General features: G+C 56.3%; 1 protein-coding gene across 5 annotated transcripts in view; it reads left to right on the plus strand.

Annotated features, from left to right (window-relative positions):
• Positions 1-26,445, plus strand: part of KCNQ4 (potassium voltage-gated channel subfamily Q member 4) — an 88,081-nt gene that overhangs the window by 43,800 nt on the left and 17,836 nt on the right. For 3 of the 5 annotated variants that reach the window (XM_075121257.1, XM_075121255.1, XM_075121256.1), the window contains exons 2-9: positions 8,933-9,023; positions 11,855-11,981; positions 14,117-14,292; positions 15,146-15,271; positions 15,359-15,496; positions 16,260-16,355; positions 18,295-18,383; positions 22,315-22,470. In XM_075121257.1, coding sequence (XP_074977358.1) covers positions 11,864-11,981; positions 14,117-14,292; positions 15,146-15,271; positions 15,359-15,496; positions 16,260-16,355; positions 18,295-18,383; positions 22,315-22,470 — 899 coding nt within the window. In that variant the 5' untranslated portion in view covers positions 8,933-9,023; positions 11,855-11,863. The remainder of the gene's footprint in view (positions 1-8,932; positions 9,024-11,854; positions 11,982-14,116; positions 14,293-15,145; positions 15,272-15,358; positions 15,497-16,259; positions 16,356-18,294; positions 18,384-22,314; positions 22,471-26,445) is intronic. The other 2 variants (XM_048825694.2, XM_048825692.2) reach the window with 1 other exon arrangement.

The raw sequence follows: 26,445 nt of genomic DNA on the forward strand, positions 1-26,445 counted from the left end.
CCCATGAAGTCAGTCAGGACTCTGGGGTAGTCGCCTTTCTGTGAGCAGCCTGTCTTCAGGACACACAGCTCACACAGCTTCCACCTTCCTGGGTCTGACCTCGGAGCATTCAGCATCCTCTGCCTCTCCGTGCGCTTCCCACAGCGAGTCCGCTCAGGCGGTGCTCCTGGGGAAGCCAGAGGGTCCTGCACCCCAACTTCGCAGTCAGACGGGACTCTCAGCCAGCCAGTAAAACAGAAGGTTTATTAGACGACAGGAACATGGTCTAAAACAGAGCTTGCAGGTGCAGAGAACGGGACCCCTCAGCTGGGTCCATTCTGGGGGGCAGTGAGCCAGACAACCACGTCTGCACTTCACTCCATGTCCCAGCCAGCCCCAAACTGAAAAACCCCTCCAGCCCCTCCTCCTCTGGGCTTTGTTCCTTTCCCGGGCCAGGAGGTCACCTGATTCCTTTGTTCTCCAACCCTTCAGCTCTCACCTTGCAGGGCGGGAAGGGCCCAGGCCATCAGTTGCCAGGAAACAGGGTGTCGGCCATTCTCTGTGTCCAGACTCCTGCACACACATGCCCTCTAGGGCACTGCAATGATCATACACCCTTACCCCACCACCTAGATACTTAAGAACTGCCTAGGGGAAACTGAGGCACCCCCACACTATTCAGAGGAAACATTAAGAACAGTCCCACTTCGTCACATCTCTCCCCCCTTCGAGATCGAACTGAGCGGGGTCACTTTAGCCGGTGACCTGGGGAAGTTCGAAGCCACCAACGTTCCCATGGATGCCCCAGCATCTCTCCCATTCCTTGGTAGGAGTTACACCAGGCCCTTCCAGTTTCACGCCCTCCCTTAGGTCAGGGGTGGTCGATAGCACTCGCAGGCCGCATGTGGGAAGGTTTATGCAGCCCATGCCCTTTGGCCACCCCAAGAATGTCTCCCCATTGACCATCACCTTCTACTCCCACTGGAGGTCCGGGGGGCCTGGCCCCAGGAAACTCCACACAGACATATAGGTTGGGGTCAGGAGTGGGAGCCTGTCCACATCCCCAACCACCTGGCTGACGGAGTCTATGGCCTTGGGACCCAGCAAGGGAGCTAGACACCGGGGCTTTTCCGCAGGGTCCCCTTGGTTCAATCGCCAGCCTGCTCAAAGGCAGTGAGGTGGGCATCCACACCCCCCCCCTCCTTAACCAGGGGCAGCAATTTAGTCTCGAGGTTCCCTGCGGAACTGGCCCCCCGGGATCTATCCCCACTCACCCCGGGGAGGTCCCCTAGGCCTCTCCGCCCCACCACCGCCAGTTCATGCTGCTGCTGCTTCTGCAGCTCTTTCTCGGGCTCTCGCTGTCTCCCACGGTCCTCTTGCTCTCTCAGACTCAGCTCCAATCCCGTCCGTCTCGATCCCCCGATGGGGAACCCGATCATGAAGACCCTCGTCTGGTCGGGGACAGGAGTCTTGGCGATGCCTGGCTCCCGCTTCAGCTGCTCCCAGATCCTGCTATAGCCCCAGTTGGGGTCAGGAATCTGTTCCTTAGAGCGGTCATCCTCCTCCAGCTGCACGATTAACTCTGCTTTGGTGAACTTTCCAATGCTCAACCCTCTCTTTCTGCACAGGGTTACAATGTCCTTCTTAAGGAGACGGTGACAGGCCATCACTCCGCTCCTCCCAAGTTGTTGTGGACTCACAGGCCCGTGTGTTCTCAGCTCCCCACGGTTTCCAGGGAGAACCCCTAGTGTGCCAGCCCTTCTCAAGGTCACCACCTCTTTGCCAGGGTCGAGCTGCAGACTCCTCCGCCCCTGAGACTGCTCACTGCAGTCCCCAGGGGGACCCCATTACTGCACAGTACTTCTCGCTGGTCACACACTCCCAGGGGTTAACCGCCCCCCGAAACCGCTCCTCTCTGAGCCTTCAGCAGGCCTGGTCCTCGGCAATCCCCCTTCGTGTTACTGCTCCCCAGTCACTTACTGCAGGAAGCGCCATCCACGGGGTGCAGTAGATCCCACCGCTGCCACCAGTTGTCACGGAGTTCCTGGGCGATGCTCTGGAACTGCTCCCCATGAAGTCAGTCAGGACTCTGGGGTAGTCGCCTTTCTGTGAGCAGCCTGTCTTCAGGACACACAGCTCACACAGCTTCCACCTTCCTGGGTCTGACCTCGGAGCATTCAGCATCCTCTGCCTCTCCGTGCGCTTCCCACAGCGAGTCCGCTCAGGCGGTGCTCCTGGGGAAGCCAGAGGGTCCTGCACCCCAACTTCGCAGTCAGACGGGACTCTCAGCCAGCCAGTAAAACAGAAGGTTTATTAGACGACAGGAACATGGTCTAAAACAGAGCTTGCAGGTGCAGAGAACGGGACCCCTCAGCTGGGTCCATTCTGGGGGGCAGTGAGCCAGACAACCACGTCTGCACTTCACTCCATGTCCCAGCCAGCCCCAAACTGAAAAACCCCTCCAGCCCCTCCTCCTCTGGGCTTTGTTCCTTTCCCGGGCCAGGAGGTCACCTGATTCCTTTGTTCTCCAACCCTTCAGCTCTCACCTTGCAGGGGGGAAGGGCCCAGGCCATCAGTTGCCAGGAAACAGGGTGTCGGCCATTCTCTGTGTCCAGACTCCTGCACACACATGCCCTCTAGGGCACTGCAATGATCATACACCCTTACCCCACCACCTAGATACTTAAGAACTGCCTAGGGGAAACTGAGGCACCCCCACACTATTCAGAGGAAACATTAAGAACAGTCCCACTTCGTCACACCCCCTTTCCTGGGTCGTCTGCCCCTCGTCCAGCTGGGTCCCTACCCAATTAACCCTGGGTAGGTTGGGTCTGCTCAGTTTGTCCCTGAGCCCAGGGCACTGGGACCGTATGTGGCCTCTCTGGCCACAGTGATAGCAGCTCAGGTCACGTTGGTCCCCTCGAGCGGGTCGGAGGGGCCCGACGCCAGGCGTTCCCCTTGGGAGGGGGTTCTCCCTATTTCCCCGCTGGGAGGCCCCCTGGTGACTCTCTCTCTGCATCGGGGGGGGCCTGTTCTTTTGGGACTCCTCCCGGCTACCCCCTGACCGACTGTTCACAAACTCGTCGGCCAGCTGCCCTGCGTGCTGGGGGTTCTCGAGCTTTTTGTCCACCAACCACAGCCTCAGGTCGGAAGGGCACTGTTCATACAGTTGCTCCAGTACAATTAGGTCAAGCAGGTCCTCTTTAGCTCGGGCTCCAGCTGTCCACTTGCGGGCATATCCCTGCATCCGGTTGGCCAGTTGTAGGTAGGTGACCTCAGGCGTTTTACGCTGACTCCGGAACCTTCTCCGGTACATCTCGGGGGTCAGCCCAAACTCACGGAGCAGGGCCTGTTTGAACAGTTCATAGTCCCCTGCCTCCGGCCCTGTCATCCGGCTGTACACCTCCACGGCTTTGGGGTCCAGTAAGGGGGTGAGAAACTGGAGCCTGTCTGCAGGGTCAACCCTGTGCAGCTCACAGGCATTCTCAAAGGCCGTCAGGAAGCTATCTATGTCCTCCCCCTCCTTCCGCTGGGCCAGGAAGCACTTATCAAAGTTCCTTGCAGTCTTGGGTCCCCCCTCATTCACCACAGCCGGGGCCCCACTGCTCTTCAGCCTGGCCAGCTCCAGTTCATGCTGTCTTTGTTTCTCCTTCTCCTGACGTTCCCTCTCCTTCTCCTGACGCTCCCTCTCCTTCTCCTCCTGCTCATGTTGACGTTGTTTCTCCTCATGTTGACGTTGTTTTTCATGATCCTCCAGCTCCCTCATTTTCATCTCCCTCTCCCATTCCAGCCGCCTCCGCTCCAGGGATGGGGAGCTCCGCCGGGAGGATCCCCTGCTGGGTGCTGGGGTCAGGGTGCCCTCGGTATTCGCTGGGCTTCCCCCAACCCCTCCCCCAGGCATAGGTAGGAAGGGTCTCGGGATGTCCTCGGCAGCAGTCTGACCCCTCCCAGCCCGGTCAGGCCCCGGGGCCCACGCTGCGTCTGCCGGGCGGCTCCCCTCAGGGACAGGGATCGGGTCATCCAAGCGATCCCTCTCCTCCAACTGGGCAATCAGTTGTTCCTTGGTGGACCTCCCGATGCGCAGCCCCCTCTGCCTGCACAGCTCCACCAGGTCACTCTTAAGGCGTTTAGCGTACATCTCCCTGCTGGCCACTCGCAGGCCGGGCAGCTTCCCACGGTTTCCAGGAAAAGCCCTTAGTGTGCCAGTCCTTCTTGAGGTCACCACCTCTTTGCCAGGGTCGAGCTGCAGACTCCTCCGCCCCTGGGACCGCTCGCTGCAATCCCCCGGGGGACCCTGTTACTGCAAAAGTCTTTCTCTCTGGTCACACATTCCCAGGGGTTAGCCGCCCCCCGAAACCGTCTCTCTCTGAATCTTCAGCACGCCTGGTCCCCGTCAATTCCCCTTCGTTTTACTGTTCCCCAGTCACTTACTGCAGGAAGCGCCGTTCACGGGGTGCAGTAGATCCCACCGCTGCCACCAGTTGTCGCGGAGTGTGGGGGAGTCCAGGCCCTGCACCCCTCTTCCTGGGATCCACTGAGACTCTCAGCCAGCCAGTAAAACAGAAGGTTTATTGGACAACAGGAACACAGTCCACAACAGAGCTTGTGGGTACAACCAGGACCCCTCGATCACGTCCTTCTGGGGGAGCAGGGAGCTTAGACCCCAGCCCTGGGGTTCCCTGTGTTCCTCTCCCCAGCCTCCCAAACTGCCAACTAACCCCACCCAGCAGGTTCCCTGCTGCAGCCTCTGTTCACATTCCCGGGCAGAGGTGTTACCTCCCCCTCCCCCTCCTGGCTCAGGTGACAGGCTCTCAGGTCTCCCATCCCCAGGGCACATTCCCAGATCAACACTCCCCCCTCCCTGCTGAGTCACTTCGTCACACTCACGCTGCCTGGGTCCTGGCCACCGGTCCGGGGGGCTCCACATTTTAATTTAATTTTAAATGAAGCTTCTTAAACATTTTAAAAACCTTGTTTACGTACAACAATAGCTTAGTTATATATTATAGACTTATAGAAAGAGACCTTCTAAAAACGTTAAAAAGTATGACTGGCACGTGCAACCTTAAATTAGGGTGAATAAATGGAGGACTTGTGGCACCTTAGAGACTAACCAATTTATTTGAGCCTAAGCTTTCGTGAGCTACAGCTCACTTCATCGGATGCATTCAGTCTCGGCACACCACTTCTGAAAGGTGGCCGACCCCTGACTTAGGGATTCCCCAGGCTGTTTAGTGTTAGTCTGCTCAGTGAGTGTGGGACTGAGACCACGGAGACCCAGGGTGAGCGACTGCAGGGCAAATGCAGCTTCAGGAAGTTAAAAAGATGTGGGATTTGTCTTTGTGTTAAACGTAAACTACTTTGGAGAACTTTTAGTTTACAGCTAGTGGTGTCTAGGGGTATGGCAAGAGACTCCGGACTCCTGGGTTCTTTCCCCAGGTTTGGGATGGGAATGTGGTCTAGGGGTAAGAGAAAGGGACTGGGAGGTGAGGCTCCTGTGTTCTTTCCCCAGCTCGGGGGAGGGAGTTTTGTCTCGGGGTTAGCGCAGGGAACTGGGAGTCAGGACTGCTCAGTTCTGTTGTGTGCTCTGGATCCATTGTGTGAAGTCCTTTCCCTGCCCATGCCTTGGCCTTTCTGTAAAACCAGGATCATGTTTATCCGCAGTGCAGGGCAGTTTGTGAAGCTTAATTAATGTTCATAAAGCACCCCTCCCCCCACCCCCGACAGTGCTCTAGAAAATGCAAAGCGTGATTCCGGTGGAAAGATGCTACGCTTTCAATCAGTGAAAGGAAGGGACACCCTAGCTCCGTCCCCTATTCCCCCCACCCTCCCGGCTAAAGTTCTCTCCCTCGCTCATGGGACAGTGTGTGTCTCGGTAGCCCCATGGGGGAAGGAGTCCTAGAAAGGCAAATCGAGATCTAAGGGGCAGCTGAAGGCTGCCACCGGGCTAGGACTCCACATTTAGGATGAAAAGGCCCCCAGGCCCCAGTGTTTAAGGGCTGAGCTTCTCCTTGCGTAACGCTCAGGATGTATGGAGCTCTGGTCCCCACAACGGGGAAAGGGAAAGCAGAAATGCTGGGACTGCACAATGGCGAGCTTGAGCATTTCACGGGCTTATGCTGCCTTCCCAGCCCTGGTTTTGCTCGTGCTCATACCTAGAGCTGATGGAAACAGGGGCCTCCTCCCTTTGGCAGAGCTGCGGCTGCTTACATCTGCTCTGAGCGTGGCCCTGAATCACTGTTTGGAAACCAGATTTCCCCCCCACCCCAAACACAACCCCCCGCATCCCATGGTAATAGGTGTATTGTAAGATATGCATCGGACTGTCCGCTGCAGTTTGACGGGGGTGGAAGAGTTGACCAGGGAGGGCTAGACGGGGCGGCTGGTCTGACATGTTCTGAAGGGGGAAATCCAGGCTGAATCCAGCTGCCGGGTGCAGTGTCCCAAAGGCAATGATGGAAAATTCCCCCCCCCCCCCCCCCCCCGCACCTTTCGAGACCCTGTAGCCTGGAGAATGCGTTGCGGGGAATGATTCTGGGCTAGCCCCGAGGAAGGACTACGGGAGTGAATGGGCCTTTCCCACTTCTGTCTTCATTAGGTCCTTGCTCTCCTGGGCTAGGCCCAGGGCATGTTTCAGATTGGAAAAGGAAGCCACAGTTGAGTTACCCGAGAACAGAACAGAACATAGAATCATAGAATCATAGAATATAAGGGTTGGAAGGGACCCCAGAAGGTCATCTAGTCCAACCCCCTGCTCGAAGCAGGACCAATTCCCAGTTAAATCATCCCAGCCAGGGCTTTGTCAAGCCTGACCTTAAAAACCTCTAAGGAAGGAGATTCTACCACCTCCCTAGGTAACGCATTCCAGTGTTTCACCACCCTCTTAGTGAAAAAGTTTTTCCTAATATCCAATCTAAACCTCCCCCACTGCAGCTTGAGACCATTACTCCTCGTTCTGTCATCTGATACCATTGAGAACAGTCTAGAGCCATCCTCTTTGGAACCCCCTTTCAGGTAGTTGAAAGCAGCTATCAAATCCCCCCTCATTCTTCTCTTCTGCAGGCTAAACAATCCCAGCTCCCTCAGCCTCTCCTCATAACTCATGTGTTCCAGCCCCCTAATCATTTTTGTTGTCCTTCGCTGGACTCTCTCCAATTTATCCACATCCTTCTTGAAGTGTGGGGCCCAAAACTGGACACAGTACTCCAGATGAGGCCTCACCAATGTCGAATAGAGGGGAACGATCACGTCCCTCGATCTGCTCGCTATGCCCCTACTTATACATCCCAAAATGCCATTGGCCTTCTTGGCAACAAGGGCACACTGCTGACTCATATCCAGCTTCTCGTCCACTGTCACCCCTAGGTCCTTTTCCGCAGAACTGCTGCCTAGCCATTCGGTCCCTAGTCTGTAGCTGTGCATTGGGTTCTTCCGTCCTAAGTGCAGGACCCTGCACTTATCCTTATTGAACCTCATCAGATTTCTTTTGGCCCAATCCTCCAATTTGTCTAGGTCCTTCTGTATCCTATCCCTCCCCTCCAGCGTATCTACCACTCCTCCCAGTTACATCTGGAGCATGTCTTGGTGCCTCGTGCCCCACCCAGGTTCCTCGGAAGAGGCCGAACTGAATCTCTCCATGTTCCCTTGATTTGAGCTCTGGCTCCGTACCTGAGCAGCACCCCGCACCCCCGGCCCGGCTCCCTCCACCCATCTGCTGTAGCTTTCGGAAGCAGCCTCCTGTTTTCCCCCTGCGGCCCGCTAGCTCCCCTGTTCTCTGCTGCCATCTCGGGGCCACATGTGTCCCCTGCAGGTCAATCCGGTTTGTTAAAGTTTTGCTGGGGAAACCTGTCTCGTACGATGATGATTTTATTCTTTGCACTGACGTAGTGTCAAGCATGGACCATGCTCAGGCCTGCACAAACACAGAGCGAAAGACAGTCCCGGCCCCAGACAGCTTCCAATCACGGTATCTTGTCGAAGGATAGTAAAACCTTGCGGCTCAGAATAGCGTTTGGGGTTGAAATTCCCTCCTCCTTCCTCACGCCCTGTAGAACGAAAGAAGTGAAGCCTTTAACCCTTCTGAGCCAGTATTCACCCGCCCCCCCAGCACCCAAATCACCTACAGCACCTGTCCCTTGCTGTTATCCCTCAGCACCTTCCCCTTGAGTGGGGAAGCTGCTGTTTATATGGACAGCTTTGGTAGCTTGCCCTTGAGGTCCTTATTCCAGCCCTGGTCATGCGTGCCTTTGGCGGGCGCCTTACTGTGGGTGCGAAGGTAGAATGATGCTGCCATGTGCTGGAGCTGGAGCAAGCCAGGCCAGGGGTCAGGTCTCTCGATCCCTGGGGTCCTGAGCAGGGCTCCTGGCAGGAAGAAACACTGTGTAGGTTCTGAACTGGAATCGAGATGTCAGATTATACCCCACTGATTTTGCCCGTGCTCAGCTCCAGAAGCCGTGCTGTTGGCAGGCAAAGACCCTGCCAGTCTTACGCGGGTGCTGCTATGTGCTAGTGATTTCATTAAGCCTCTGCCGTCCTGGGTCTAATTCGGGACGAGCTCCCCGCACGCTCCTGGTCTTGCAGGTGTTACCAAAGTCTGGCTGGACGATGCAGCTGGTTCTGGCATACTTGGTACCGGCTGGGCATTTGGGATAGCTGGTCCCCATGTGGGACTCGTGATTAGGCAGGGTGTCTGGGCTGTTTGCATCTGCCTGAAATGCCAGAATGCCCTCCCTCTCCCGCAGCAGTATCCAGTCGCCCCAGAATGAATGCAGAGCAGGGTAAGGTCTGGGCATGGCTGCATCCCAGCTGATCCTGGGAAGCTGGCAGCGATGGTGGGCACCAGGGGCTGGAATGGAGTGCGTCTCACCCATCCAGATGGGCTCACGGCACCTGCTGTACCGCCAGGCTGCTGGATCGATGCCTGCTAATCTGCTCCAATCATTTGTTTTTTCAGATTCCTCCTAGTCTTCAGTTGTTTGGTGCTGTCCGTGTTCTCCACCATCCCAGAGCATCAGAAACTAGCCAACCAATGTCTGTTCATCCTGGTAAGGAGGGGACTTTATAAACCTCTCTAGTCTTATCTCCTAACGAGTCGTGTCTTCCCAGTTTTCACACCAGGGCTGTAGCCATGATGCCCTAGGGAATTCTGTCATCTCTCATTAGGAGTGGATGTGAACTGAGGCTAGCGTCAGCATACAGGAGGGGAACGTAGGTCTCTCCTACACGCAGTGATTGCACCAGTTTAGCTCCAGGGGTGATATAAAATCTGTGCAACTTTGCATGTGGACGCTCTTACCAGATCAGTTTTAACCTGGCTTTCCTTCCTGGTGTAACTTGCACAGGTGAATTACAAGTGACCTGGTTTGCCCAAGATCTGTGGCACAACTGAGGCTCGAACCCAAGAGAACCCACTCTGCAGCCTCCTCCATTAGGCCAATCTGCCACGGCTCTCATTGCTGCGAGAGGTTTGCAGGAGTGATTCACTGTTGCAATAAATGCAAAAGCAGCGCAGCAGAGCTGCACAATCTTCTGGAGGATTTTTAAATGGAGACGCTCCAGTGGAATGTGTCTGGGAAGCCTATAGCCAAATGTATGGACATGCAAAAAAAAAAACAACTGGAAAGGGAGGGGGAAAGAAACCTAAAAAAAGCAACTTTCCCCCGAACTGTCAGAAACAGCTGACACTGGATTTCTCCCGACTGTGATGGAGACTAAATTAGGAAGGTCCTTGTGACTTTCTCGCTAGTAAGCAAAATAGGGGCTGGAGTGTACAAAAGGTAGGAGGCAAAGCAGTACAATGCTGACAGTGGAAGAAAATTACCCACATATATTTAAGCTGGGCACATGCAGGAGGAGCAGGGCAGCTCCCAAAAGCTCCGCAGTTGAGGGCTCCTGGCTCGTCTCCTTGACTTTCCCGGTGAACAGGGAGGCGTGAAGCCGTTTGCTTAGCTGCTCAGCATTGAAGCTCTGGTTTCCTAAGGACCTAAGCCAAAATCCAGTGAAGTCCATGGGAATCGTTGCATTGATTGGCGTGGGTTTGAGGTTGGGCCCTGGTAAGGAGGGGACTTCATAAGCCCCTCTATTCTTATCTCCTAGCTAGCCGTGTGCTCCCAGTTTCCCCCTTTTCTCACACCTGGGCTAAAGCCACAGTGGCTTAGGGAATTCTTTCATGTCCCATTCACACGCTTCCTCCGAGAGGCCAGCAGGAGTGGATGTGAACTGAGGCCAGCTGTGAGGGTGGGGAACGTAGGTCTCTCCTACACACAGCGATTGCACCAGTTTAGCTCCAGGGGTGATAAAAAAATCTGTGCAACTTTGCATGTGGATGCTCTTACCTGATCAGTTTTAACCTGGCTTTCCTTCCTGGTGTAACTCGCACAGGTGAGTTACCTGCCTGGCTGGGAAAATGTCTAGGACACACTCATGCACGCACCTCCCTTGTCTACACTGGCGTTTGCCTCACGGTCTCTTGTCGCTGATGGTCCCAGTGACGAGAGGGTTGTTACAGACAAAACACCACTGCCTTTGCCACCTGTCCCGAGCCCGGTGAGATGGCGCAATGGTTAACGTCCCATCAGTGGGTCTCCCGGTTGCTGGTGCGGCGTTAGAGGACTGCGCGTCTTATCTCGGCGAAGGCTGGTGTTCTGCCGCCACTTCTTGGAGCACGTCTACACGGCGCGAAGAAACCCGAAGCACCGAGTCGCAGAGCCTGGGTCAGCTCACGGGGCTCGGGCGGAGGGGCTAAAAATCACAGTGTAGACATTTGGGCTCGGGCTGCAGCCCGGGATCTGAGATCCACCCCGCTTGCAGGGCTTCAGAGCCTGGGCTCCGGCCCGAGCCTGAATGTCTACGTCGCAATTTGTAGCCCTGCACCTGAGCCCAAGTTGCCGTGGGTGTTTTATTGCAGTGTAGACGTACCCTGGTGGCATAGGTGCTGGAACTAGGGGTGCAGGGGGTGCAGCAGCACCCCTGGCTTGAAGTGGTTTCCATTATATCCAGGGTTTACAGTTTGGTTCAATGGCTCTCGGCACCCGCACTGTACCAATTGTTCCAATGTCCCTGCTAGGTAGCATGAATGACCACGGGGTGCAGGCAAGGATGATCTAGGCTCATGATGTCAAACGAGGCAGGATCCCGGCATCTAGATCCTCCAGGGCTGGGTGCAATTCCTTCATCCCCATCACCTTGGATTGTCTAGTGTAGCCTCTGCCCCAGGGGAGAGACGGAAACCTGCCCCCGTGTTCTCAACACTTATCGCTCAAGAGCGAACCGGAGGCCCCTCTGCAATCGGATCAGCAGTTTTGCTCTGGTCACGTTTCCAGCTCCCTCCAGCCAGCCCAGAGATGTTCTAACGAGAGGATCCATTATCGGGGGTTCCATTATCCAGCATTAGCCCCGTGGAGTCCCTGGGAGAACTGCCTGCTCCACAGCTGATTTCAGTCCACGCTCGTGCTGAGGGTGCCTGAGAACCGCCCGGGTGGGGGTGACTTGAATCCAGCACCGAGCCTTGCAGCAAGCACCCACGAGAGCCTTTGCTGCAAACATGGGGCCAGTGGGGCTGGCAGGGCTGGCCCTAGGACGGAAAGGGAAGGGATTTTATACTTAGGAGGCAGGTCCCCAGGTCCCTCTGCCCTCTGCAGGCTCCTGTTTCTGGCTGCAAGGTCTGTGCAGGTTTGTCTAGCCAGGCAGGGGTCACCTGGAGGATGCCTCTCTGCAAAGGGAATGAGGAGCCAGCTGACCCCCTCAGGCGTGACTCAAATGAAGGTTCACACACAGTCCCAGAGGCTTTTACAGGCAGCTGCACTCCGGGCCCTCCCAGATTAACCAACCCAGTCTCTCTCTCTCTCTCTCTGTCCTCCCACCCCCACTCCGGCAGGAGTTTGTCATGATTGTGGTGTTCGGCATGGAGTACATCATCCGCATCTGGGCAGCTGGCTGCTGCTGCCGTTACCGGGGCTGGCAGGGGCGGTTCCGCTTTGCCCGGAAACCCTTCTGCGTAATAGGTAGGTGCGGGTGAGGGAAGCCGCCCGATGCACCCTGTTTCACGCTGCGTCCGAGTGTCCTGCTCAGTGATGGGGTGGGGGGAGACCTCAGAGCAGCTGGAACCCAGGCCGCTGTTTGGGGAAGGACCTGATGTGGGTACTTCTCCGGACAGGACCGGCTGAGGGTGGGGTGAAGCCTTTTCTCTGTGCCTCCTGGGCCTGATCCCAGCGTTTCAGGAGCTGGCAGCGGGTCTGGGTCGGGCCGAGTTCCAGAGAAGAGCAGGGGTTCTAGGATCCGACCGGGGCTTAGATTTCACTTTGAAGTGGGCTTGAGGCAGGGGGGTTTCCGTTCCTGCGCCATCCATGCCCCTTTGGGGTGGCGCTGGTCGCTATTTGGGGGCGATGGCTAGCCCTGGGCAGGCAGGGAAGGGTCTGTGGCTTTGATCAATGCGATTAGAGGGACACCAGGTCACATCCGGAGGGGGAGGGAATTGCAAAAGTGGAGAACTTCCGAAGAGGGCAGCGGGATGGTCCCCCTCCCCAAAACGCCCGGTGGATGGTGGAGAGAGCTCTTCCAGCCCAGAGACTAGAGCGAGGCATTGACTGCCTCCTGCTGTAGGGTTGTAGCCGCACCACCATCACTGTGACACTCTCCTACCGTAAGTGGCCAGGGCGAGGGGACCAGCCAAGGAGGATAATCTTGACTGACCCAGTGGCCTTTCCCCTCACTCTGGGGTATTATCAGCTGTGCAGTCCGGGCTCTCGGAGACTGACCCACTTGCAAAGGGCAGACGGCCATGTAGGGCCAGTCTGGGGAGAATGGAAACCTCAGGGGACATGAAGGGGGAGGGACCAGTGATAGACTTTCCCCCCACTGCTAGCCTGTTCCAGGAGTGCTCAGAAGCCGGTCCGGGGAGATGTGTCCTTGGCAGATGTGATGCTCTGGGGATGAGACCCATGCGAGCTCCTAGGCAGGTGGGGTGGGATGTATCCCGTGCTGGGCAAAGCCAGGATCCTTTGTGTGTGTGTGTCTGCAAACTGGACGCGATCTGGGCGAGGTTTGTTGCACTGCCCTCAAAGGGAGGTTGTCAGCACTGGGGATGGAAAATAGGGATGTTTTAATTGCCAGGGATGGGGGTCCATGGCTTGTGCTATCAGCTCGAGGGGGAGGTTATGGCTGGCTCTGCTAGTGAGTGGGGAGGGGTATTGGGGCTGGCTCCCCCAGAGAGGTGTAACTGGGGGCGGGGAGCACAGGTTGGTTTTGCTGGTGAGTGGGGATCTCGAGGCTTGTTTTTCCCACAGTTCCAACCACCTGCATTTGAAGGGGGTAAAGGTTACATCCCTAGAACCACAATACCCGCTAGCCAGCTACCCCTTCCCCCCGTCCCTGCCACCCTGCTAGCCAGCTAACCTCTCCCCCGTTCCTGCCACCCTGCTAACCAGCTACCCCCTCCCCATCCCTGCCACCCTGCTAGCCAGCTAACCTCTCCCCCATTCCCACCACCCTGCTAGCCAGCTACCCTCTCCCCGTCCTTGCCACCCTGCTAGCCAGCTACCCCCTCCCCGTCCGTGCTAGCCAGCTACCCCCTCCCCGTCCCCGCCACCCTGCTAGCCAGCTACCCCCTCCCCGTCCCCGCCACCCTGCTAGCCAGCTAACCTCTCCCCTGTTCCCGCCACCCTGCTAGCCAGCTAACCTCTCCCCTGTTCCCGCCACCCTGCTAGGCAGCTACCCCCTCCCCGTCCCCGCCACCCTGCTAGCCAGCTAACCTCGCCCCTGTTCCCGCCACCCTGCTAGCCAGCTAACCTCTCCCCTGTTCCCGCCACCCTGCTAGGCAGCTACTCCCTCCCCGTTCCTGCCACCCTGCTAGCCAGCTACCCCCTCCCCATCCCCGCCACCCTGCTAGCCAGCTAACCTCTCACCCGTTCCCGTCACCCTGCTAGCCAGCTACCCCCTCCCCGTCCCTGCTAGCCAGCTACTCCGTCCCCATCCCTGCCACCCTGCTAGCCAGCTACCCTCTCCCCCGTTCCCGCCACCCTGCTAGCCAGCTACCCCCTCCCTGTCCCTGCCACCCTGCTAACCAGCTACCCCCTCCCCGTTCCTGCCTCCCTGCTAGCCAGCTAACCTCTCCCCCGTCTCCCTGTGCTCTGGGTCGCAGATTTCATCGTGTTCATCGCCTCGCTGGCCGTTATCGCCGCCGGCACACAGGGGAACATCTTCGCCACCTCGGCACTGCGCAGCATGCGCTTCCTCCAGATCCTGCGGATGGTGCGCATGGACCGCAGGGGGGGCACCTGGAAGCTGCTGGGCTCAGTGGTCTATGCCCACAGCAAGGTGAGCTGGAGGAGGGCGCTGGCCCGGGGGTGGGGCTGGGTTTCAGCATCGGCGCCACGGGAGGCAGGCGGTAGTAAAAGAGACAGGGCAGAGCCGGGCACAGTGTGGACTGGTGCTTCCAGCTTTGCCCCTGCCGCTCAATCCTGGCCGAGAGTCCCCTGCTCTGCCCAGGGCTCCCCATCACCCTGACCTGCAGCACCCCTGCTAGTGCAGTCCTCCCCCGTGCTTTGTTGTGGCCATTGCCGTTCCCCTGTACAGTGCAAATAGGTCGGGCCTGGCTCCTTCTATTGGCCCCCGTCGCTAGTATCTGAGCACCTCGCAGGCTTGAATGTATTTAACCTCACAGTGGGGCTATGATCTCCATCGTCCAGATGAGGAAACTGAGGCACAGCGTGACTTGTCCAAGATTGCACAGGGGCATCTATGGTAGAGCAGGGACTTGAACCCAGCGGTCCGCCCTAGTCCTAGGAGGGCACCCTCACCACTGAGCCGTCCTTCCGCTCTTCCCCTGTTAACCTCCTATGTCTCCCCGTTCCTTTTGGAACCGACCCAGACGCCCATGGCCTCGCCCCAGTCAACCACGTGGAACGTTCCCCTCCAGTCACTTAGTGCCGGCGGCCTCTCCATGCATGCGCAAGAGCCTTCTCCTCTGCAGCTGCTGCTGCGTGTGAGTAGCTCCCTGCCGGTGGCGCCTCTCTGCCCCTTTGCCGGTAGCAAGTGCTCAGCTCCGGCTGGGGCGGCATCCCGGGCGCTCTGCAGAGGGGACGTTGCATTGTGCTGTGTCGTGTTTTGGGCCTTCACCCCCACCCCATCTTGGCTTTCCTCCCCTACCCTCCCCACCTGCCCTTGGCAGGAGCTGATCACAGCCTGGTACATCGGCTTCCTGGTGCTCATCTTCGCCTCCTTCCTCGTCTACCTGGCCGAGAAAGACGCCAACACGGAGTTCGCCACCTACGCTGACTCGCTGTGGTGGGGCACAGTAAGTGCGGCTACAGAGCCCCGCTCCCACTGGGGGGGGGCGCGGTGCGGGCTGGGTGGGGGGCGGGGCGAGGAGAGCTCCGTCAAGGCCTCTCTGTGTTCTCTCCCCCTGCAGATCACGCTCACCACCATCGGCTACGGGGACAAGACCCCCAATACGTGGCTGGGCAGGGTGCTGGCGGCCGGCTTCGCGCTCCTGGGTATCTCCTTCTTCGCTCTGCCTGCTGTGAGTAGCCCCTCGCGGCATCCCGGTAATGCCTGGCGCTGCCGAGGGAGGGGGGAGAGCCAGGCCTCTGGGTCCCTAGTTGCTCATGCTGGCAGTCGGGGGTGCCCTGGGGAGGGCAGACAGCTGGAAGTACCCCCTACCCTCCAGTGCTCCTTAAAGGGACCCTGCCCAGTGGCTGAGACTCCAGAATAGACCCTGCCCTAGAGATGTCATTGGTCATTCTCCGCCTTCATTTTCTTTTCACTTTCCTTCTTTTCTTTTCTCTCTTCCTTTCTCTTTTCTCTTTCTCTTTTTGTCCCTTTTCCCCTCCTCCTTCCTTTCTCTCCTTCTCTCTCTTCCTCCCGTCCCTCAAGAGAAGAGCAATGCCAGACAGAATGGTGGCACCCAATACCCCACCCTGCCCCAATGTCTCCAGCTAGGGACTGCTGGCTCCTCGCTGATCTCTGGAGCTGCCAGGCCCCTGGGGGAGGAGAGAGGGTCTGGCAGAGCCAACAGAGTCCTAGTTTTGGGGGGCATCTTTGCTCCCTCCCAAAGAGTGGATTGTCCTGCTAGCCAGATGGGGGGCGTTGGCAAGTTTGGAGTCCTTCTCCTCCCACAGACTCTGAGCAGTCTGTGTTCATGCTGGGATGACAGATGGATGCTTCCTTAGGACCCCGCAGGTCTGTAGGGATCAGACTGTGTCGGGGCAGTTTGTCCAGCTGCCGCACGGGGCCAGGCAGGTTCTCCATCCCATTTCACGCATGCTGGCCCCTTTCTCCTGCAGGGCATTCTGGGCTCCGGCTTTGCCCTGAAAGTCCAGGAGCAGCATCGCCAGAAACACTTTGAGAAGAGGCGGATGCCGGCAGCGAACCTGATCCAGGTACCGCAGGACGCCTGCGCCTCTCCCTGGGGAAACCCCACCCTCCACCTTGGTCTGGAGTCACTACACAGCTCTGCTGATGGCCCGCTAGCTCAGCCTGCAGGTTGCCCCTCAGCTCCCCCGTACAGCTCTGCCAATGCCCCTCGATCCGCACATGCAGCCTGGACCCTCTGCGATTGCAGATTTCGGCTCCCCCATATAAACACAATTGTGCCAATGCCCCTCAATCTGAACATTCAGCCCAGCACTGCCTGCTATCCCAACCTGGTGCCTCCCCACTCTGCAGATACCCGTCATTCCCCCCCCCCCCTTTTCTGCTCCGGAAGGTACGGCTCTGCAGATACACCTTAATCTGCAGCCCCCCTGCTCTTCCAGCCTTGGGCTCTCCATGCGCACAGCTCTGCCAGGGCCCCTCCGTCCGGATTTGCACGCTTCAGCACATCTGACATGTACCTTGGCGAGGTAGCCTGTAGCCGAGCCCCCGAGCTTGCGGAGGGGGGCCCTGGCAAATCAGTCCCCTTGTCTAGATCAGCTTGCTAGAGAAGTGAAACTTCAGAATCCTTCCTTATCTCCCCAGTTCAGAGAACAGGCGCACAAAAGGAAGCCCCCGGTGCCCCTGGTCTATCTGCAGCTGCCAGCCAGTCAGTTGGCCCTGGCTTTCACAGCTCCCCGGCCCTCTGAATGCAGCCTTGCTCCTCCTTTCATCTTGGCGGCGGGGAAGGAAAAAGCCTGACGTTAATTAATGGAGTTGGGCATGGGGTGAGACAAAGGCCCCCACCTGCCCGTCCCCTGCAATACAAAGCAATCGCCAGGACACGCGGCAACCCCCCCACCCCAATAACTCTGGCCATTGCTGTCCGGCATTCATCAGGCACGGATGTGCCGTGGGTGCAGATGGGAGGCCGCGAGGTCTCCGATAAGGCTCCCCATTGTGATCGCTCCTTAATTAATGGCACCAGCTTCTTGGGAGTGTTACCTGAAGCCTCAGCGAGAGGCTAGCCTGGGGAGAAAAGCTTGAAACAGGAAGGTGTGGGGGTGTGGGTGAGAAGAGCAGAAAGCTGGGTTCTCCACTCCAGCTACGCCAGTTTCACGTCAGCATGTCTGGCGCAGGCGGAGCTGCTGGGGGGGGGCTAGGCCCCGTGCTGTCCCCACCTCATCCCCAGCGAAGCAGTGGAGAGCTTCCCGCTGACTGCTTTCCTAGCTGGCCCCGCGGTGCACCAGGGAGTGAGCAGCATTTGCCCAACCCTAGTATTTTAATGACCAGGGGGATCCCCCCCACACCCTTCTTTCCTGTGCTCCCCTCCGATCAGCTCTGAGCCTGTTTGACCGTTCCCCAGCCCGCAGCCTGGGCGTCTGGCTGGGGAAGAGGCATGTGCACCGTCCAAGGACAGGGGGTGCTAATGCACCCGATGCACCCCCGCAGGAATGTGGGGGGGTGGATCAATGGGCTCCAGGTGGCAGCAAGAGGTGCTGACTCACGGCCTGCGGCTGCTGTTTGCTGCTCAGGCAGAATTGGATCCCCCCACCGGGGTCTGTTCCAGGGCGGGGGTGGAACTGGAAGTGAATTTTGATGCCCTCAGAGGGCCTGTGGGGGCAAGCGCAGCTCAGGACAAAGCTGCTTTGAGATGCCAGGATGAGAACTCCTGCCTGCAGCCTCAGACCTCAACCCCGAGTCATAGAGCAGGGCACAGCAAGCTCCCACGTGCACAGCTGTGCCCAGCCACCTCTGGCCTGACCCTGCAGCATTCACAACTATTCCAGTCCTGGGTTCCCCGTTCACTCATCCACTGATCCCTTAGCATCCCTTGGCACCACCCTCCCAGTGCCCCTCGGTCCTGCCAACAGCACCTCTCCCTGCACTGCCAGTTCCTGGCGTCTCCTCCATGGACACGACCAGTTGTGCCATGTCTGCCGCACCATCCCTCTCTCCCTGGTGCAGGCAGCCTGGCGCCTGTATTCGACAGACGTGAGCCGAGCCTACCTGACCGCCACCTGGTGTTACTATGACAGCATTCTCCCATCCTTCAGGTAGGTGCCGCCCCACACGGGTGACCACAGACTGAGTGCTGTGTGGGGAGGGGAAAGGGTGGTCCCTGCCATCTAGCAGTCAACTCATCCGAGAGCAGAGGAGTATGCAGGGCTCTGAAGGTCAATCACCTCGGTGTCTGTTGAGGGCAAGCGAGAGCAGGATTCGGCCCTGAATCCTGGACGACCCACCAGGGTTTGGGAGCAGTGTGGATGTGAGCAGCTTTGCCCCAGGAACTGGGTATGTAGCCTGGTGTTGCTCATCGCTGCCTTCCCAGCCAGCCCTCTGGCTGCCGGGCACAGCAGAGGTGGTGGAGATGCCTTGTGCTGCTGGGGAGGCTGGATTCCCATTGCTGTCCCCGGAAAAGGACGGGGCGGGGGGCACCGAGGCAGGGTGCAGAATTATCCCCCCGGCACCAAGGGCGTTGACGGAGGGAGAGGGCCGAGTCCCAGGTTAGCTGATGGAGTTAACCCTTCCAGCATCATGACAGATCAAAACTCCAGAGCCAGTGCACCATGGTCACTCTCTGGAGATGCAGTCTCTCTAGGGTCGTCCCTGTGAGGGAACCGCTGGAATCTCTGCATCTTGACAACTGGTCACGTGACCGTGATGCCCAAATGTCCTTCCAGACAGAGCAGTTTATCAGAGCTGGTGCCATCAGGCATGTATTCCAGAGCCCACTCGGTTTAATGAGGCAAGACTCCATATGCTCTCCCGAGGCACGTACTGTGGGCATCTAGCGGTAGAATTCCTAGCATCCTTTCTGGGGAGGAGGGCGGGAAAGTGAGGCACGGACTGGACCCTGGTCTATGATTCCAGACTTCGAGGCACCCCTGGAGCTGAGATGTCAAACGCTGCAAGCCAGTGTCTGTTCTCCCCCGTTGCACGGGAGGCTAACGAGAGCCGTCCCACTGAAGTCAGTGTGGTAACCTGGGTGTCGGTGCAGTCGGAACCAGGCTCAAGGCCCCGAAGTTGACTCGATGGTCCGAGACCTGAAACACACAGTCAGGCTGAGATTTCTCTTAACCCTTCCTATGCTGGCATTTCCCAGCCTCCCAGCCCATCAAATCTATATACACAGCCATGAGGACCAGAATTCCTTTGGACAGTGGAAATAACTTAACTTAAATGGGTGGGGGAGGGAGGGGAGGAATAGGGGTGCTTGGGTTGCCAAATAAAGGTTTTGCAGTTAATAGCTTCCCCAGAACGGAGCCCCTTCTCATCAAGGTGGGTTGGGAGAGGAGGCGGAGCTGAACTTTCTATCCAGCCCATTCATAAAGGGCGAAATCAGCTTTGCTCTTCCCCCATCATCCTCTGTCTTCTGCAGAGCTAGCTTCTGTGGGGCGCAGGGGTGGAATGGAGCCGCTGCTAAACTTCCTGACTTCCTCCTCCATCATCCTCCATCACGCTCAGGGGCCACTCCCTTCGAAGACCCGCGACCTCTGCATCCATTCCAGCCCTACCCGCTCTGTCTCTCTCCCTCCCATAGCGTTTCCCAGCTAAGCTGGAGCCCTGCTGGTGATGGGACCGAAGTGGACGGATTCCGCTGGTGGCTGCTGTTGAAATTAGCTGGAGCCGGGAGGATTGCTCGGCGCTCTGAGACCTGGGATTGACTGGCTGCAGGCCAGCCCCATAGGTCACCTGTGGGGAGTGGGGGGCAGAGTAGAAAAGACAATGTTTGTGTAAGGGAGGAAGGAGGTAAAGGCCCTTTGGGTATCCACGGATGCTGCCTCCCCTGTTAAATTGACCCACCTCCTTTGCCCTTCCCCCTGCATCCTCTAGGAATACACTGTTGGAAGGGGAATTCCCAAGGCCTCTGACGCTAAGAAATAGCGTTGTGTAGGGAGACAACACCCTGGATTGTCATTGCTTCTGGATTGTCCAGTTGTGTCCATCCACAATGTATCTGTGTTGCTGGTCTGTACAGGGCAGGGTCTGGCTCTGTGTTGTAAATTGTACAGCGCCAAGCGCACTGATATTAGGCAAATAATAAAATTGCCCCACTTTACACCGGCATGTTTGAGTCAGGGAAGGAAACATGCCTACCCCCAGAGCTTGACCCCCTCCCTTTCCGCTGCTAACCATGGATTTAGGTTTTGTCTGCTTTGTTCTGCAGTGGGTGGTTTTGTTTCTGTGCGATGACCCGTGGTTTTATTTTACAAAGACAGAATTCTTAGCAGCCTGAAACACAAATCCCTCAATTCCCAGCAGCACCCAAGAGAAGATCTGTCCTTCTGTGCAGCACCACGGTGCAGAAACTGAGCCGAGGTATCAAACTGCGAAGAACTGCCATAAGTTAGAATCCCCATTAGCTTCTCTGTCACTTTTGAGCCCGTCCCATTCAGAAGACTGTTTAGTGTGCGGGTTGTTTTTAAAGTAAACATCAGAGGAAGAGCCCAGAGTTGGATCCAAACTTCCCCAGAGTTCAGCATCTTTCAGACATAGGCGTAGTTTAAAGGGGAGGAGGGAGGTGTTGCACCCCTGAACTGCAAGCTTCAGGCAGGCTCAGAATTTTCCCCCCAACATGAGGCCCCATTGGCCTGACTGGAGCTTCCCCCCCAAATGTAGAAGTCAAACTACACCTATGCTCTCATGCTATTTCACAGTTTGAGAGAGAGAGGAAGGCCCTCTGACATGATAGTTCAAGTCCCTGCTCTGCCACAGACTTTTGGCATGTTCCTTAGCCTCCTCGTGCCTCAGTTTCCCATCCCTACCATAGCACGGCGGTGTGGCGAGGATAAATATCTGGAAAATTGGGAGGCACTCAAGTACCTGGGAGAGACGGGGCACAGATTGGAAATATTCAGAAGGAAGATGCAAAAAGCTGCCAGGTCTGCCACTCATTCAGCGACTGGCATTAAGACACCCAGGGGCCTGACCCAAAGCCCTTTAGAAATCAACGGGAGTCATTCCACCTTTGTCAATGGGTTTGGATCAAGGCTAGAGACTATAGCATCAACCGTATCATGCTAAAATGAGATCGTGCCTTGCAAACTCAGCTCTGTGCTCTAAGGTACATGATGTGCCCCCCCACCACTGGCATAAGCAGGGCCAGAATTCTACATCGGGTCAGTTGCAGGAGAGAGTATTAGAAACAGGGGGGCTGCCCCTCCGCTCCCCGACACTGGCTTTCCAGCAGTGCAGCTGCTTCTGATTTACAGCCGGGGGGAGCAAGAGGCGCATCAGGCCCGTTTGTTTCATTGCACGATTTACGTCTCTGTGCAAAGGGTCTTCTCAGACATGCAGCATGAGTCTCGGTCTCTCTTGCATCATCTGAGTTTGTGCAGAGCACTGAAAAATCAGGACGGACCCAGCTGTGTCTGCCTGCAGCCAAACTCATTGTAAACAATCCCAGCGATCAAACTGCCTGAAAACATGGGGGTCCTTTCCCAGATCTGCCCACTCACGATAACACGAGACGCCACTCACTGTAGATTGTGAAAATCTTCGTGACTGGATCATTCCTCTTCTTTCTTGTGAGACACCTAACAAAGGTGACATTTAAACTTCCATCACTAGACTTCAGAATAACCAATTCATTGAGCTAAATGGGGAAGCTCTCTCAAAGCTATTGTCTTGGGCTGTCCGCAGGCTCAGGCAGACGTCATTCCTTCATGTCACATTTTGCAGGGTATCTTCACCACCATAAGGCTAGAGGCTTAATTATTTTTAAAAAATGAAAGCTGAGATTGTGGAACACAGGAATGTACCAGCCCCCTCCCACCCACCCACTCACCCCCAGCTAGCACGAGCTGGCCCAGTTCGACCCCTGCAAAGGCCTGATGGAAGCTGCTAAGAAACTGTCTTTAAAGTCTGGGGGTGGGGTTGGTTTACACCTGCCTGGATCCCTGCTTTGTTCATTCATGTGGCTTTGATTTCTTTTTGCCTTGGAAGGTTTAATTTCTCCGTGTTTTTATTTGAACCCACCCCCAGAGAGCTGGTCCTTATGTTTGAGCATTTGCACCGAGTCCGCAACGGAGGAGTTAGGAATTCAGAGGTGAAAAGGTTGCCTGATGGAGCCCCACCACCATATCACTCCTTCACCTCTGGCCAGAAAACCATCGCCCCTGCTTTTTGCTCTGGGGAAAGGTAGGGTGCCCCCAGCTACCGCTCCTTGGTGTGTCCTTTGTCTCTTCCCCCCAGTGTTGGCCCTGTGCGCGTGTTTGTTGCCAGTGCTGGTCTCCTCCTGTCTCCTGAGCGCGGTTTGGCTTTTGTCCGTGTTGGTGGCAGATGTACCCCCGGCTGGCTCCTGGTCTCCCTGTAGTGGCTGGACCATGTATTGAGGTTTATGTGTCTGCTAATGAATCCTAGCTGACGGACCTAGTCATTTAGTTCAGGCACTAGAGACTTGTGCTTTTCAGATTCAAAGGTCGCAGGTTCAGTCCCCACAGACAACTCACGCAAGGGGGTCACACACTCGTGCACAGATCACCCCTAATCCACCTGGCTGTCTTCTGTGTTCCCAGGGGCTCTCCAGCACCCAGGGGGGAATCCAGAATCCCAATAGAATGCCCGAGGTGCTAGGATTCCAATCGCCCAAAATAACTAGCATTCCCTGTGCTCCATGGCTCTTAGGGTCTGTCTACACTACTGGGATTGCAGCTCGAGTAGACACACCCATGCTAGCATAGCTGCAGATGGTAATGTTGATGTGGCAGGCTGGGCTGTACAAGTGCACCACGGAGCCTGAGTCCTTGTGCTGCAGAAGCCCACGTCCGTGCATCTTGCAGTTAAAACCAGCACAGGTCTGTCTGCTCCAGCTGCAGCCACACCTCCCGCTGCCACGCAGACGGACGCTGAGAGTCCGTGCAGCGTCCTATCATCAGACTCGCTCATAATGTTCAAACCTACCTAGTGTGCAGTAACATCACCCGGGACGTTTTAAATGGGCGACCTGAGCATATGCATAGGTGCACACCCTGAATAAATGTGTGATACATTCTAGCTAACTCCGGGAATTGTATATGTCAACGCAGTGTAACAGACAGATGGCCCTTCTGCTCCCTTATCCATGGCCAACACCTGATGCTGCAGGTGAAAAAGCAAATGCCCCAACATGCATCTAATTTTGCAGCATGCCCCTAATTTTGCGACGATATCTCGCTGGTCAATTTCTTCCTGAGCTACCACCTGAGATGGCAAAACCCTGAAGTAGGAGAAATGGATGAAACTTTAATCCTAACTAGTGATCAGATTCATAGAAATGCCTAATTCTGCTCTGAATTTTACTGAGGAATTTGCCTCAAGCTGTCTTATAGCAGTGAGTTCCACAGGTTAACCAAGTGCTGGTTTTAAAAAAAGAATTTCCTTGCATCTGTTTTTTTTTTTAAACATATTGCCTTTCCGTGTCACTGAGCGCCTCTTTGACCTGGCATTATGGGAAAGGGTAAATTAGACTGCCCTTTGCACTATGCTGTTCTATACTTTCTTTACCTCTCACGTATCTCCTCTTGCTTGTTTCCTTTCCAAATGTCTCTTTAGCCTCTCTTCAAAGAGGCTCCTAGTGACAAATACCAAGGCAGGTCAGCTCCAGTGTGCTGCAGAATGGAACCATGCATTTGAAACTTCCAGCAGAGAGGAAGGACGGTGCAAAGGTTAGGGCACTAGAGAAAAGCTTGGGAGACCTGGTTCAAGTCCCTGCTATGTCTCAGGCTTCCTGTGTGATCTTGGGCAAGTCACTTAGTCTCTCTGTGCCTCAGTTTCCCATCTGGAAAATGGGGCTAAGTGGGAAGGACTCTCTCACAGGGGTGCAGTGAGGATAAATACATGAAAAGATTATGAAGTGCTCTGAGATCTGATGCAAAGTGCTAGGTATTATTAGTGTGAGGTATTGGAAGTGCTGGGTGTCCATGGGTTGTGATGTCTCCATGACAGCGTGCGATTAATTGGTTGCTTACGTATTATTCTTAATACACTATCTATGTAACGGTGTATACTCAGGGATGCTCTGTGGAGGTTAATTCGTGAGCAGGAGTGGGTGCTAGGAAGGAAGGAGGCTCTCCCGCTCTGGCGACACGGCTTCCCCTTGGGTTAGAAGTCACGCAAAGTCGGAGGCAGAGCCCAAAGCGCTGCGGTAATCGCAGCAGGAAGGAGCTAAAGCTGGTACTGCGGAGTGAGAGGCAGCTAGCTGTGATGACCAGCGGCTCCGCAGGACGGAGGAGGAGGGGACCTCCTGGGTTCAGAGCACCGAGTTTGTAGGCCATGGACACAGGCTAGAGGACAGGCCAGCAGGGATTTTCAGAAGCACTCGGCATTGGCCAAATTCTGCTCCCATTGAAACTGGGGGAGAGGGGGCCTGAGTGCTCTGGGGAGCCCCTCCCTGTGTGACTGGAGGTGCTGTTCCCTGAGAACAAGGAAATTGCTTCTCTCTAGTGTCCTGAGCTAGCTTTGGTCTTGGGGGAACAGGTCGCTTGCGAGGGTGTTGCATCCCCCCACGCAGGGTACGAAGGTTAGGGTTGCATGGATCCCAAGCATGTGATTCCCCTGCTGTTCTCTAGCGGCCCCACAGGGTAATACACACACACTCCCATGACTTGCCCTGGGCTTTGCTCCTGCCGGGTCCTAATTCCTCTCCTAGTTTTCTTCCCCGACTCCAGCTGACCTGTGCAGGGGGCTGTTCTTTGCCAGGCCTCCTTCCTTCATCTGAGGCAGCGTTTGGTTGAAGTGGGCAAGTGCCTTTCTCTAGAAAGCACCATTAGGAGTGGCACATTTGATAGGGTTACCAGGTGTCCCGATTTTATAGGGACAGTCCCGATTTTTGTGTCTTTTCTTATATAGGCTCCTATTATCCCCCAGCCCCTGTCCCGAATTTTCACACTTGCTGTCTGGTCACCCTACCATTTGATGAGCATAAATCCGGAGTCCACAGAAGGGGTGCCCCCACCGTGACGGGGATGGGGAGATCCGGAGAGCTGGAAGGTCTATTAACTGCCATTAGCATCATGGAGTGGAATCAGGCTAACCATGGAGACTTGCGCGTTTGCTGTGGGGCCTGGCTAGGTGGCTCTCCGAGAGCCCCTGGCATGTCCCCGGTCGTCTCTAGTCAATACCAGCAGTACAGAGCCCTGGGCTAGGATGAAAATGAACGTAAAAGCTGGTGAATGGAAGATTTTCCTTCCACTCCGGGGCTTAAGAAGCTGGAAGAAACCCACCCCCCAGAGCGCTCGTATTGGGACCTTCTGGGTGACGGGAGGTTCAGGGAGATGCAACATGGAAGACACCGGCCAGCGGTTGCTCTCAGCTGGATGGGGGAGAATGGAGCAGGAGGCCCTGGCCTCTGAGAGCTGAGCACTATTTTGGCCAGTACACAGCCAGTCTACGATGCTTGTGAAGTACCCAGGTGTGTGTCAAACAGCCTGTGAAATCCCAGCTGGTTCTTGGGTTCGGCCCCTTGGCAGATGTGTCGCCTGGATGGTGCGAAGCACTCGTCCATTTCTGACCCAGGTGCGTCATGATGTCTCAGAAGGATTTGTGGGACTCCGAGGAGCAGGGACGAACCCGTTAAATTAGGAGAAGCTGGCTCGGCTCTCGGAGCACCGGACTGCTCTAGTTTTCATTAGAGCTGATGCATGATGCCAGGAATAGAGGGGGAAGGAGACTATCCCCACCACTTAACTCCTCCAGACCTCTCACCTTTCTTTGGTGAGCCATAATTACAAGGCCCTGATTCGCCTTCAGCTACTCCTTAGTCATGACATGCTTCTGCAGAGGGCTGGTCCACTGTGCCTAGCAGGGATCCGAGTGAAACCACCTGATAACCGGCCCTCCAGCTCCAAATTGGGGAAAACACTGAAGGATCCATCTAGTAAGTGTCCTGCAAAGACAGAGATTGCCTTGTGGTGACACCGAATGGGCCCAATCCTGCATTCCTGATGTGGGTGTGCGGTGAATGCAGAATCAGGCCCTAGCGGTGAAGTAATGACCCTGGGGTTTTGTGACTAGAAGCTGCAGTAGAGGAGACAGTGGGGGCTCATGATGAAGTCTGCATGCCGGGACTTGGCCTTGCCTTCTGCCCCATGTGCTCACTTGCAGCAGATTCAGTGTCTGAAGGTAGCATCCAGGAAA

This window comes from Caretta caretta, chromosome 19 (assembly GCF_965140235.1).
Source record: "Caretta caretta isolate rCarCar2 chromosome 19, rCarCar1.hap1, whole genome shotgun sequence".
Classification (NCBI taxonomy): Eukaryota; Metazoa; Chordata; order Testudines; family Cheloniidae; genus Caretta; species Caretta caretta.